Source organism: Notothenia rossii (assembly GCF_949606895.1).
Source record: "Notothenia rossii genome assembly, chromosome: 2".
In the NCBI taxonomy this organism is placed as follows: domain Eukaryota; kingdom Metazoa; phylum Chordata; class Actinopteri; order Perciformes; family Nototheniidae; genus Notothenia; species Notothenia rossii.
Genome location: NC_136904.1, coordinates 14,740,610 through 14,755,277, shown reverse-complemented (window position 1 = coordinate 14,755,277; position 14,668 = coordinate 14,740,610). Strand labels below are relative to the sequence as shown.

The following is a 14,668-nucleotide window of genomic DNA, read 5'->3' as shown; positions in this document are numbered from 1 at the left end:
GAGGTTAAAGTGTTGTATATAAAAGGGACAGCACTCTGTAAATTAATATGTTGCCTTGGTCTTATAGGCCTGCCTGTGGCCATTAACATGTACGGATTTGATTTTTACATGTATTGTCTTGTAAAAAGTAATAAAAGCCTTAATGTTATTAACAATGTTTGATAAAAATCACCCTTTTAAAACAACTTGCTAAGGGACATACTGTAGGTTCACTGAGCATGTTCAAAACGTTCCAGTTCCTTCAGCTCTTTTCTTTTGGATGATTTTGAACACCCGCTTGAGGGTTATTCCCTCAAGCCTCCAGCATTTCAGTGGAAACTGTGCATTAAGGGCTCAAAATTCCACCGGAGAGCCCTGAAGCACTTTCCGATTTCACAGTGGGACAGCCTGAGCCCTTGTGGACTTCTCAGGAACACATGTCAAAGCCTATGAGACAGTGAGTGTGGACACTGAGACGTGGCCTGTACTCTCGTGTGAGACTTGGCTCAGTAATACAGATTTACATGTCTAGAATAAAAAATACAGCTTGGTTTGGTATCTACTCCTTTGCTAGAGATGTGTTGTACTCCAACCAACTCCTCCGCCGCTTCCCCACTCCAACTCTTTCTACTTCTTCTTGTTTCCTAAAGCATCAAACTAATCACCTTATTTCTTTCCTCTCTTTCTGTTCCCGAGCAATGGTATCGATTGATATTTTTTAGGATTGATTCTTGTTGTGTTCCAGCATTCACACCCTCAGGTCTAGAGGTCTTGTCTTGATCTTCCACATTCCCCCACTAGTGCTGCTCTAGGCTCTGGTATCAGCCTTATCAAAAGCCTTCACACATATGAGCTTTGATCACTCACACCCTCTGACACACACACACAAAGAAATGCAAAGAAATGCCATGCAAGTCACTCTCTTTCTCTCACACATTCCTGCGCTTTGATCCTCCACACAAACTCACACTTTTGTAGTCCTATCTCTCACAGTCTGTGTCTCATTTTCCCTGTCCACACACACACACACACACACACACACACACACACACACACACACACACACACACACACACACACACACACACACACACACACACACACACACACACACACACACACACACACACACACACACACACACACACACACACACACACACACACACACACACACACACACACACACACACACAGAAGAGTTGCAATTCTTCTGGAGTCTTTTCCAGCACAATAAACAGAACAGTTATAGTGACTTACAGAGATTAGATTCATCACAACAATGTACAGAATACAAACTCTGAAGCAAACACTAAGAACACCCAATAGTCAATTTACTTTCATTAGCAAGGAAAGAAAGTATCAGAATGTTTGAAATATCTGAAAGAAGCCTTTTTCTTTATAAAATAAGTGGACGTAGCCAGCGTGATGTCACTCATTGGTTTGGGGACAACAGTTTTTCAGCTTTGCCATCTTGTTCTTTTCAAACCTGAACCGACAGGAGAGAGTGGAGCTGAGTACAACCAATGGACAAGGCATTTTGTAGGTGACCAAAATGTTACTATTAACTTTCATGAACAGAAAACACAGTTAACAGGGTTGAAGTTCTAGGCAAAGCCTGGAAAAAGATATCCATGTATTGTATCTAAATCCTCTAAATGGGCCACAATTGACCAAACTTGTTCATGTACAGTATCATATGCCAACAACAATCTATGTGATAATGTATACAGCACAAACTAAATTGTCTCCAGTTCCTGTCTTTCTAATATTCAAATATAAAGTACATTTTTAAACTTTGACCATTCAAGTGTGTTTGCATTATTAACCGTGAGTGGTATTCTACACTTTGGGGTTAGTGTGCGTTTGTGTGTGAATACTGCCTCTAGGCGGCACTCTGTAATAGCTGCCTCTCTTTCTCTCTCTCTCTGTCTGTCTGTCTGTCTGTCTGTCTGTCTGTCTGTCTGTCTGTCTGTCTGTCTGTCTGTCTGTCTGTCTGTCTGTCTGTCTGTCTGTCTGTCTGTCTGTCTGTCTGTCTGTCTGTCTGTCTGTCTGTCTGTCTGTCTCTGTCTGTCTCTGTCTGTCTGTCTCTCGCTCTTCTCTCTCTCTCTCTCTCTCTCATCTCTCTCTCTCTCTCTCTCTCTCTCTCTCTCTCTCTCTCTCTCTCTCTCTCTCTCTCTCTCTCTCTCTCTCTCTCTCTCTCTCTCTCTCTCTCCTCTCTCTCTCTCTCTCTCTCTCTCTCTCTCTCTCTCTCTCTCTCTCTCTCTCTCTCTCTCTCTCTCTCTCTCTCTCTCTCTCACACACACACCCACACCATCAACAGTCACGGAGAATTCCTTCTTACTCGCACCAGCTCTTAGTTACCATGGAAACCAATAAAAGAGCGGTTTAAGATGGGATGTGTGTTTGTGCGTGTGTGTGTGTGTGAGAGAGAGAAAACAGAGAGAGAGTAAATCAGAGAGAGTCAGAGGACGTAAGAGCAGGCTAGAATAAGGGAGAGAGAGAGGATAAAATAACAGGAAGTGAAAAATAGTTACAGAGAAAAGGAAACGGAAGAAGGTGAAAGAGGAAAGTGTGAGGGCGTCAAAAGAGGAGAAGAGAGGAGACAGAGGAAGTGTAAGTGGGGATGTATTATTTAAAGAGGTCTCACCCCATCTAATGAGTTTGGTCTAAAAGCCCCAGGAGCTGCCCAAAAGACAGAGAGAGAGACAGGCAGACGGACAGACACACTTCTAACTATGTGGTGAGAAAATCCAATGTGCAATATGAGCAGAGAGCAAGATGACTGTGTAGGACTGGATTTAGTTCAATTGTTCTGCTTTGATTATGTGACTGTCCTTAAGTGTAGAGTGTGATCTCTGCAGATCCATCTGTGAATCTGGGACAAAGCAAGGGCCTCGACCAGGAACCAGATCCAAGTCTGTCTCACTGTGAGAAAACGACAAACAACTCCATTGAAGAATACAGGGTCAGTCAAGAGCTTCTGAAACACAGTCCCAAAGAAATATGTGGATACAACAATGGTTTCTGTACTATATAAATGTACAATAATATAATAGATATTTGTTAAGTCTTGTGTTGGTATATTTGCCAATATGATACTCTGTCTCTGTTCTCAGATATGACAAACAAAGTGTTATAAGGTCATTCTTCCAGCGTAATGATCTGTGAAGCAACACTTAAAAGCTGCAGAGTATACATTTTAACAACAGTAACAAGCTGACAGAAACACACCTTATACCATCATTATGTCAAAATCAATTCCAGTAAAAGAACATTAATTAATTCTAGCTGAAGTTGAGTCGAGTTGTTCCATTTATAGCCATCAAATGTGTATGAAATATCAATACTTGGCTTCTGTTCACAAATACATTATTGTGGATAAAGGCATCTACATATAACACCGAATCAATTTCAGCTCCACTTTATGTGCTAAGGAATACAAGTTATTTATGTTGCCACCAAGAAGTTCTGGTAATGTTTGTGTAGTTAAATTATGAGCTGAATTACCAACTATCTGATGGCCAGCTTGATAGTTGGTTGAATTGAAAAACTGCCATATTACTTTAAGTTCATGAGATCTAAGTGTAAAACAAAAATGTAGGAATTGAACTTCCTGTAAAAATAATGTATCTAATTGTTGTGTTCAAGACCACAGCTGGACAAAGATGTTATATAGTTTAGTAACACATATAAAAGTTGATAAGTGGCAGTACCATCTTGAAATAAACTGAAAGAAAGTGAACATAACATTAAATGACATTGTTTCTTGGTTGCTTTGCTCAAATAGCTACTCTGGAGACAATCATTTCATCCTTATTCTCTACAAAACCTATACAGTAATCCCAGTTGATATTGTCCCACAGAGATTATTAAACACAGCTTCATATGAGCTTTTTAAGTGTTTCAAGTATAAGTACTGTAAGTCTGTCCTGTGTGTGTGTTTGTATGTGTAATATATATATGTGTGTGTGTGTGTGTGTGTGTGTGTGTGTGTGTGTGTGTGTGTGTGTGTGCGTGTGTGTGTGCGCGTGCGTGCGTGTGCATATATGTGTTTGTGCTCATTTAAAATGCTGTACTTGTCCTGCCACCTCGCTCTGTGGCTTATTTGAATATTTACCTTTGGCACCAGGCCAGGTCTGTCACTGCGAGACAAACACACACACACTTGAATGGCAGTTTGGCAGGTTTCACTTCCTTGGCTCTCTGAGCTGTCAATCAATTAGACAGGTCAGCCCTCCAATCCCTGACAGACTCTCAGTCTGTCTCTGAAGTTCACACACACACACACACACACACACACACACACACACACACACACACACACACACACACACACACACACACACACACACACACACACACACACACACACACACACACACACACACACACACACACACACACACACACACACACACACACACACACACACACACACACACACACACACACACACACACACACACACACACACACACACACACACACACACGTTCTTGGCCCAACCTCACATCATAGCAGGTACTTCAAAATATAAGCCTCTTAAAAGTGGCACAACAGTTATATTGGTATTTATGAGATTGTCCTATTGAACCGTGAAAGCTGGCCATTGAGTGTTTGTGCACGCAGATTGTTTTAAAAAAAATAAATAATTTATCATAAGCGATATTTCCCCCCATGACATTTTCATCATCATGGTGTTTGTAAAGCATCAGTTATTGTATGTCTCTCCTACCTTTACATGTTGGCAGTGCCCTGTCCCATACAGGCTTCCCATCATTCCCCATGACACAGGTGATGCTTTCCCCGCCCATTGTTGTGTAGCCATGGTGACAGTTGTAGGAGACCTGAGATCCCAGTTTATAGTCATATCCGGTCCGACTGCCGTTCATAATGTTACCAGGGTCAAAACAGGCCTCTCTTGGTTTTTCTGTGGAGAATGGGGAGTAAAAGTTAGTGTTATCGAAAAAGGACAAGGACCAACTATTTTGAATATCACTAAACTACTAATGTTTGGATTTTTTCATAATGTTTGTATCTGTAAATTCATGAGATCTCTTATCAGCACCTGGCAATGTATCAGTTTCCCATGCGATGAGGGAAAGGGCTCAGTAACATGCAGAGTTTCTATCCACATGGTAGAATTGATGGCAAACGAATGCTTTTTCGTTACAATTTGAATAAACTAGTGCATTTCCTATTCAAAATATGCTTCAGTATTTCTGTTTGCAGATTTCTTGAGAAACACTAATCCAGACAACGTCACACTAAACACTTCCTTGGGTTCTAAGCAATACACCTGCCGTGACAGGGTCACATCTAGAAATCCTGGAGTTCACCTATCATTTGGGTGCAATACATCACAAGAATCAAAAGACAGCAAACTGTTCCCAGAATGCCATTCAGCGGTGTAACAGTTAATAGGGGTCCCCTCTTTCTACACTCAAATTGTGTACCCTACATAACACATTACTAATAAATATGACCCATTGATCTCTAGAGCACACTTGCCAAGTGCACACATATAAACAGACATGCATTTGAGTTAGTTATTAACTCTAAATTGTGTCTAAAATGTTTATGCAGCTCAATAAAAGGACATTTTCAGCTTCCATCAGGGGTCAAAACTATTGGAGGGACTTGACAGGCTGCTATTTGTAGACTAATATAGATCATATAGAATATTTGCTTTCATATCATCTCCCCCTTGGGAGAGGAAGGAACAAATAAGGGTAATTGTGCAGTCAAGATAACTCAAAACTGTCTTGGCTATTTATGACGTGGCACTGGGCCAGCTTGTTTGCTTTACTGTGATCGCCCAATAACAGTGAGATATTGGGCCTGACAGAGGAAAACCGCCAGACAGAGAGAGAGATTGAGGGCGAGATGGAAGTGAAACAGGGAGACGATTAAGTTTGTATTTTAATTAGAGATGGCAGAAGAAAGGTAGTGAATTAATGACAAAAGTACAGAGGTGTGAGGCAGCGTGAGGAGACAGACAACAGAGAAGGAGATAATCTTTTTTTAATTAGAGATACATGGAGTGAGAGAAACATGAGGAGAAATGCTGAATAACATTTGACAGAGCAGATCTAGTCTCTAGTCAGTCAAACAACTAATCATCAGCTCTGCACTGTCTGTGGCTGTTAAATCACCCCCAGTCAAGCAACATCTGTAAAACCAGTATGAGTCACAATCTGTGAAAGTAAGAAAGCCATGGGCTGACATGGAACAGCAGCCGTTTCAGCTGGAAAACTCTTCTAATAAACAGAAAGGGAGAAATGACTTGAGTAAGATATAATCCAATCAACAGAACACTCCTGTATCAAATGTGTTGTACTCAACATCAATCCAAATAGTTATCAAATACAGGGGCAGGTTTAGGATTCAAATGTAGAGTGAGAGCATTTCACATTGACTTTGCGTCGGCAATCTGTGTGTGTGTGTGTGTGTGTTGACTAATTTACTCAGACAGGAGCTCATTACACAGTCAGTTCCTGAGCTGAACCTAGGACTGCCCTCTACGACACACTCTGCAAGTGAAGTACAACTCATCTGCAGTTCAGCAGTGGGATGTATATATAGATGCAGAAATGCAGCAACTCACTTAAATGCCATAACATTTACTCAAAAGCAAAGTTCAGTTGCAGTCTGCGGTGATTTAACAGTTCAATGATGGTGAAGTAAGATAATGTAAGTTTGATAAATGGGAAGCAACAACCTTTAACCTATTTAAGTTTAAATTACAGTTATCAGATCTTGTGTTCATTATTAATTATCACATTTTTCTAATAATCTAGTTTTTGTTTTAAAAAAGCCTATAATTAATTGCAGACTCCTGCATCAATCACAATCAAACTGAGACTCTAGCCAGATGTATCTGTCGACACATTCAGCACATGTTTGGGCTCTATCTGCCCCATACAAAATCATAGTCTGCCCTATGCAATATTAAAGCTGTAATGTAATGCAGCACTGATTCCTCCTGCAATCCATCAAATATAATAATCACAGCTAATTACTGGCCTATTTTTGTAGCTTTGAACTTAATCAGGCCCAGAATCGAGTGCCAATTTATTACTTTTGCTGCGACGAAAAAAGTCACAGATTATTACTATGACTACATATACTGGGCTTTTACTAATGCAGCTTCCCTAATACTGCTAAACTACTTCCGTTTCTAATAATACTGCACTTAAAGTTCTACTACCACTACCATATTAGGGACCAATGTGTTAACTAATCCAAGAAAAATGTGTAGTGTGTATAATGAGTGTGCAAACTTATCTATCCATGAACCTGTTTTATTTGTGATGACCTCACATCCTATAGGGGGGTCCGGGGGCATGCACCCCCGGTAAGATTTGTTTCTTTAAATTGAAGTTAAAGGCATCAATCTGGTGCACAAATTAAGAGATTTATGGATACAGCTCTCTCAACACTCATATGAAACAGAACTGTATATATTTCAATACTCCAAAAACCATTAGAATATTCTCACAACCAATAACACATCATTGATATACTCCCCTCTCCTATCTTTATCTTACCTAGTCTGCATTCTTTCTTTTTATTTATGCCTATTTGACTAATCACTCCCCTTTCAAACTGTGTTTTTAACTTTTTACTGACATTGGAATTACTTTCTAACTTATTTTGAACAACTATATTAAATAGATGGAAATATTTGTTTAGACCAAACCGTTTGAGACCCACTGAGATAACTTAGACTAAAGTTTACAATATAATTACTCAGCGAGTCCTTTACCTCCCTGAGCTGTTATCTCAGTCCGACAGGAGAGGACTCTCCCTCTCCTTATTGTTGAAACAGCTTTATAATCTAATCTCCGAGCTAGCACCAGATGCTAACGACAGCCCCCGTAACTCTCTCTCTCTCTCTCTCTCTCTGTCTGTCTGTCTCTCCATGTCTCTCCCTCTCTCTCCCTGTCTCTCCCTCTCTCTCCTTGTCTCTCTCTCTCTCTCTCACACAAAATGCACTCCTGCCACACACACACACAGACGCTCCTCCGTGACGATGACCACTTGCGTAAAAAAAAAAATTAAAAAATGTTTTAAAAGTGGGGGGGACACAAACGGGATTTTGAAAAGTGGGGGGACATGTCCCCCCTGTCCCCAGTGGAAATGACGCCCATGCGTGTACTACCACAACTAACAATCGTCTGTAAATTAGACTTTGAAACATTTCCTAAGAACAATTTCAGCAGGATAGATAAACAAGGACTTTGTATTTAAAGCACAGTGTTTGGGGTGTAATTACCTCTGAATTCGATGGCGAACCCAGACATGCCCAGTGAGGCGTCCGATCTGAACGCCAGGAAGAGAATGTTACTGCTGCTCTCTATTCGCTCTGGGGCTTGGTTGCCTTGGAGACTTGCTAGTAACGGCCCATTAGAGTCTTCACCCTCGTAGATGTGCAGGAAGTCGTAACTTGGCTCCATGTTGAAACTGGGGTAGAAAACACAAAGAAACGTGGGGTTAAGAATCCAGCAAGAGTGTCTGCATAGTTTGTTTGTGCTCTTTTTTCAAATTCTCGAAACCAATAATCAAATGATGTATGTTGTATTCAGATGGCTGTATAATTCATCTAATGACTGCATATTAATGTGTGCTATCACTCTTCTAATGGTCTGCTATCTCACCTTCATTTTGACATGTTTACTGGATTTTTTATTAAGTGGATTAAAAATGTAAACTTTAAATATGTATTGTTGGTTTTCTCTTGAATAATTTAATACGGCAAAATATTGTCAACAATAATTGAACTTCATAGATATTTAACAAACATAACAATGGGTGTGTGCTGCTGCAAAGCCATCGTGCTGCATCATCTGAATATTATATTGGAGAAACTGTTGTCTCACTCTGAAAGCGTTTGTAAAGATCTATTTTGATTTATATCCTCATTATGTATATGCATGTGTTTGTTTGGCACAGCATATCATATTTAACCTGCAGCCCAACCCTACAGGAGCTCCTAAAGCATATTATATTTAACCTGCAGCCCAACCCTACAGGAGCTCCTAAAGCAGATTTCTTAGTAAAAAAAATCTGGTTTTCACTTCGACAGCTTTTCCTCTTCTCTCCATACATAGGTGAAGACATGTAGTCCTCGTAAGGGTAAAAGTCCAACAACAAACACACACACAAGGTCTTAGTGTATGTTGCGTTAGCACAGTCTTGTATCTGTCCAAAATGTGTCTGTAAGTGTACAGACTAACAAATATATATATATTTATAAACCTCCCTCTATGGTTTCTTGAGTGTCTGTGAGCTCGGACTACTACCTGTCTGGTAAAACTACACCTTCTTAGTGTTGTGGAAGTCAAGGGACTTAACTGTGTGTGTGTGTGTGTGTGTGTGTGTGTGTGTGTGTGTGTGTGTGTGTGTGTGTGTGTGTGTGTGTGTGTGTGTGTGTGTGTGTGTGTGTGTGTGTGTAGGTGTGTGTGTAGGTGTGTGTGTAGGTGTGTGTGTAGGTGTGTGTGTGTAGGTGTGTGTGTGTAGGTGTGTGTGTGTGTGTGTGTGTGTGTGTGTGTGTGTGTGTGTGTGTGTGTGTGTGTGTGTGTGTGTGTGTGTGTGTGTAGGTGTAGGTGCGTGTGTGTGTGTGTGTGTGTGTGTGTGTGTGTGTGTTTGTGTGTGTGTGTGTGTGTGTGTGTGTGTGTGTAGGTATGTGTGTAGGTGTGTGTGTAGGTGTGTGTGTAGGTGTGTGTGTGTGTGTGTGTGTGTGTGTGTGCGTGTGTGTGTGTGCGTGCGTGTGTGTGTGTGCGTGTGTGTGCGTGTGTGTGTGTGTAGGTGTGTGTGTGTGTAGGTGTGTGTGTGTGTGTAGGTGTGTGTAGGTGTGTGTGTGTGTGTGTGTGTGTGTGTGTGTGTGTGTGTGTCTCTGTGTGTGTGTGTGTGTGTGTGTGTGTGTGTGTGTGTGTGTGTAAGTGTGTGTGTAGGTGTGTGTGTGTAGGTGTCTGTGTGTGTGTGTGTGTGTGTGTGTGTGTGTGTGTGTGTGTGCGCGCGTGCGTGCGTGCGCGCGCGTGCGTGCGTGCGCGTGCGTGCGTGCGTGTGTGTGTGTCAGAGCAAAGGTAGATAAGAGAAGGGGTTGATGAAGCATTTCCACATTTCATCCATCCTGGCTATCTTACACTGTCTTTTAGGTTTGATTTGAAGATAATATGGATTACTTACAAAGCCCTGAGAGGCCTTGCCCCATGTAATGTATCGGACCTTTTATTGCCCTATGTCCTTTGTCGCACCCTGAGGTCGTCTGATGCGTCCCTCTTTGTTGTTTTTAGGTTCAGATTCATACTCCACACTATACTCTGAAAATGACCCGCCTGAGGTGATCACGGCTGTAAACTTTGTCGGATCGTTTACATCACTTTCAAACCCTACTATTTTAGAATTGATTTTCAGTTATTTATTTATGTTTAGGGAACTCTAAGTTGGTTTTGATCTCTGTGTTTTATTCTCAGTTTTTGCGTTAATTTATTTGTCTTTGTATTTCAAATGTTGCTTTGTGAAGCACTTGTATATTCTTATAATCATGTACAAAAGGAAACCTTTTTATGTCAGAAGCACTGACATAATAAAGCAGGCATGCAAGGAACATTTCAAACATCTTCCAAATCAAGGTTAGGAAATGAAACACGTACGTTTTGCGGAGAAGAAACAAAGAATACCATAGAGGCCAGACACAAAAAGACAATCAATAATTTATGATATTCAAAAGAATACCAAAGTTCAAATAAGTATAAAGAATGCTCTTGTTTAAGCCCTGTGTATCTATCTGGTACAGAATGGGCTTAACTGCACATAAGCTCTTTTGCCACTGACAAAGCATTAAAATGATCCGTGCTAATACCTTTTGCATTAGTGATACATCCTTGTCTGAATTCTAAAGCCAATAAATGTCAAGAACATAAAGATCTCACAGAGCAAAAAATGGGACAACAACATAACCTCTCATGACCGCATGTGTCTGTTAAGACTTCAATTCAAATTAAGAGCAATGCTGAAAACTTAGTACATGTTTTACTAATGAATGATTTTGGCTGCTAACTTTTAAGCACTACTATAAAAGAAAGGTCAGTTTTATGTGGACACTAACATTATCGTAATGAAAGTTTAAGTAACAGTGATTGGATTCAAAAACTGAACAAAGGAATGAATCATCACAAATTGGGGCAAATTGTAGTTCAGCTGTGTTTATAAAAACAAAATTACTAGGTTCGAATTGGACATACAATGAAAAAAGAAAACTCACACAGCTTTCACAAAACAATCACATTCAAGACAACTTAATTAAAAGTAAAATACAAACTGTCTAACTGTTAGTAAAGAAGGGAATTATCTTTCCAGCTGAAAAACATGAAGCAAAAATTGGGTCATTTGTTCTCCTTTGGCTATCTGGAGTTAGTCCGCTTTGCTTTTATCTCCTTTGCTAAATGTGAAACTCCAATCTTCATTTTTCCCGCCTTAGTCACAAGCCCCTAACCACTGTGACTTGTAAAAATATTCACCACTGAGGCACAATCAGGACGGGAAATGTAAATAAACACTGCCCTATTACCAAAAAACAAAAACACAGAAACACTGAGAAATCCCTTTCTCTTTCCTCCCGAATATCACTCTCCAAATCAACAAAGTTTATCTGCCAACATGTAAAAAGTTCATGCAATTCTATGTTCTCATATTATGAATCCTGTCTTCAACGATGCATAGGAAATACATCATACATTTCAACTTCCTGAATCTAGATAAGACCATCTCACCACAAACCAAACATTAAGTTACAATAGTTATGTCAGTGGATTTGAATGTAGTTTTTCAGACGGATTAAGCTTTCCTGACCCAAATGGGTTTATTAGTTACCTTAATGATCCTTTACTGAGTGTTAGTTTACATTAGAGTGAACTGGACCTGATCCCTGACGACACAGCACAGACCTCCTTCACACTGTAACGGCCCGTCCACACGGCGGCGTGCGCTGAAGCTTCAACGCTTCTGCCCATTCACTTTGAATGGGGTGATGTCGCGCTTTGCCGAACTGCATTGTGGTTCCGTCGCTTCGCTCGCAAAAGTGGAGCAATGTTCAACTTTTGAAGCTTCGACGGAAGCGTCAGCCAATCAAATCATATGCCAGTACAAGCTCTAGCCAATCAAACCACGTGCTTGTGTGTCCGGGGCGGGAGATTCATGTGATTGGTTGTTGGTCGAGTTTCAGACACGCCCACCGGCAAGCTTCAACGCACGCCGCCGTGTGGACGCTGCATAAGGGGCAGTGAGGCATGACACTACTCTCACCAAGTAAACTCATAAAACAAAGTCCATGGAGGGTAATACTTTTTTTAATTTAAGCCAGTAGAAAAAACACATTTAAAAAACAAATCTAATGGGACCCTGTTCAACCTTTAAATCTTTAAGTTCAAAATGTGTTATGCTTCCTCAGGTATTTGAGTCGACTAATTAGAAATGTCTTTAATGAGTGAGATCAGTGATCTGCCCTGTTGTGTTTGTTGCAGCCTCAACATGCAGGAACACACACAATGATGGTGCCTTCTTATCTGTCTACTTTTATTGGAATATTATTTGTGATCTGTGAGCAATCCTTCTTCAACACCAAACAAATGTTTAATGAACACTGGTTTGTCATAAAGCAATCAGTTTATTTGATTAATATTTAGACACTTCTCATTGTTGCCCGCCTGATGCATCTAAGTCCACAAAAACATGGAAAGCTTTTTAAATATCAAATACAAGAGAGGAAAGTCTGAACTCTAAATATATTGCTCTATGAGCACAGACGGGCTGCGTTCCTGGTGTAAAGCTTAAGAACACATATCAGGAAGGTACATAGTGCATACTAGATACAGAGCCAAGGTTTACATTTTGCCGGCTTACCTTTTGAAGATGAGGGCAATGACAAAGTCTGGGTTGACCCTGACTCTCCAATCACACTCTTTCCCTGCGGGGTAAGGCTGGGGGTAGTTAGGAGACAGAATTACTCCTGAGGGGCCGCTGACGTTACCCCCACAGGTCGCTGGAGACAAATAGTAAGAGAGAGACAGAGAGAAGAAGGTAGAAAGGGAAAGAGAAGAAGAAAGATGATTACGCAGCATTGGCCTTGGGGTAATTTAAAAAAGAATCACTCCTGGTTGACCACACATATTTCCCCCACAGGTCGGCATAGTGGAAGAGAGTTAGTTAGCGATGGGAAGTATGGCAGAGGTTGGTTAGAAGAGACAAAATGACTCCCAGGTGGGCCGTTGATAAAACCGCCACAGGTAGCTGAAGAGGTTGAAAGAGCAAAAAGGAGATAGAGGGAGAGACTGTGAGATTTAGACAAAGTGTGAGGCTGGGGGTAGTTAGCAGAGAGAATCACCCCTAGCGGTCCTGTTATCCCACAACAAGCCAGAAAGCAGGAAAGAGATATTGGCAAGAGAGACAGAGAGATGCATTCAAGCAGCAATTTGGTGATGTGAAGAAAGGATTTGAAACATGGAGAGGTGTCTTGGGGGGGACAGGTGGGTGTGAACGGATTATCAACCCTGAAATAGAGGTAAACAAAGGCATTAATAGTTGCAAATCACTCACAGACACACACATTCACGCTCTTGGTTTAATCTGAGGAGCGTTTGAACACCCAGGGAATCACCTCCCGAGGTGAGCGTGCAGGAGAGAGAAGCACACGCAGGCTAAGCTAAGAGACACAGATCTACGCCCTACATTTTATCTACAGTCGGGCAAAACGTGAGGTCACTGGTAAAGAGTCAGAGGCAATATCAGGAACAAAGCATAATGTGTTTCACAGGCATGGTTACAAGGCAAGTCTCTGTGAGCGCGCTTCAGGACTTCACAACACGGCTGGCTGATAAAGAGAGGGGAAGGAACATAAAGGGAGCTCCAGGGTCACCACGGTGATAGATGTTGCAGGAATATTCCCCCAACTTGCTAATGTTGTTAAATTCAATATTTCAGCTGCGTCTCATTTTATACCTAATCCTGCATGGTAACAATAAAAACACGCAGCCCCACACCTTTATGGTTATCTCTGGTGATTTTCCTCATCCATCTAAGACCGACTCGACACTTGATATTTCATCTGCAACGTAATTGGTCCGGCAGTGGCTCAGTCGGTAGGGGCATGGACTTTGAGCCGTAGGGTCGCCGGTTCAAGTCCCCGACCAGACCTAAAATATGGAGTGTGGACTTCTACTTGGAGAGGTCCCAGTTCACCTCCTGCCCTGCCGTGATGCCCTTGAGCAAGGCACCGGACATTGCTCCCCGGGCGCTGTACAATAGCTGCCCACTGCTCCTAGTACTGGACTCCTGGTACCAGGATGGGTTAAATGCAGAGAACACTTTTCACTGTGACCATTAAAGAGGGTTTCATTCTATCGATTCTAATTGCACATGAAATAACTGGGCGTGTAGTTTAGCAGCATCAAACTACCGGCTGGAAAGTGTGGTCAGGAATGTGCTACAGGCTTCTTTTGCACTAAAATGGGATTTCTATCTTGTACGGTGAGGACACTGAAGGGCTCTTGCTGCATTACAGATATCATCTTTTACTTGCACTGACTCTGCTATTCCTGTACCTTCTCAAGAATAGCAGTCTTCCCCTCCTTCCTTCTTTAAGAGAAGAGAGTCAAGTGTGTCAGAAGGAGCCGATAAAGGAAAGA

The 14,668-nt window shown here is 41.4% G+C and overlaps 1 protein-coding gene across 8 annotated transcripts in view; it reads right to left on the bottom strand.

Moving 5' to 3' along the window:
* LOC307028392 (CUB and sushi domain-containing protein 1) overlaps nt 1-14,668 on the bottom strand; it is a 424,819-nt gene that overhangs the window by 88,744 nt on the left and 321,407 nt on the right. For all 8 annotated transcript variants that reach the window (XR_013804983.1, XM_079663374.1, XM_079663368.1 and 5 more), the window contains 3 exons: nt 12,888-13,026; nt 8,260-8,447; nt 4,717-4,911 (listed from right to left, as the gene is read on the bottom strand). Coding sequence is in view for 7 of the 8 variants with exons in the window: in XM_079663374.1 (XP_079519500.1) it covers nt 4,717-4,911; nt 8,260-8,447; nt 12,888-13,026 (522 nt within the window). In the remaining variant the exon portion in view is untranslated. The remainder of the gene's footprint in view (nt 1-4,716; nt 4,912-8,259; nt 8,448-12,887; nt 13,027-14,668) is intronic.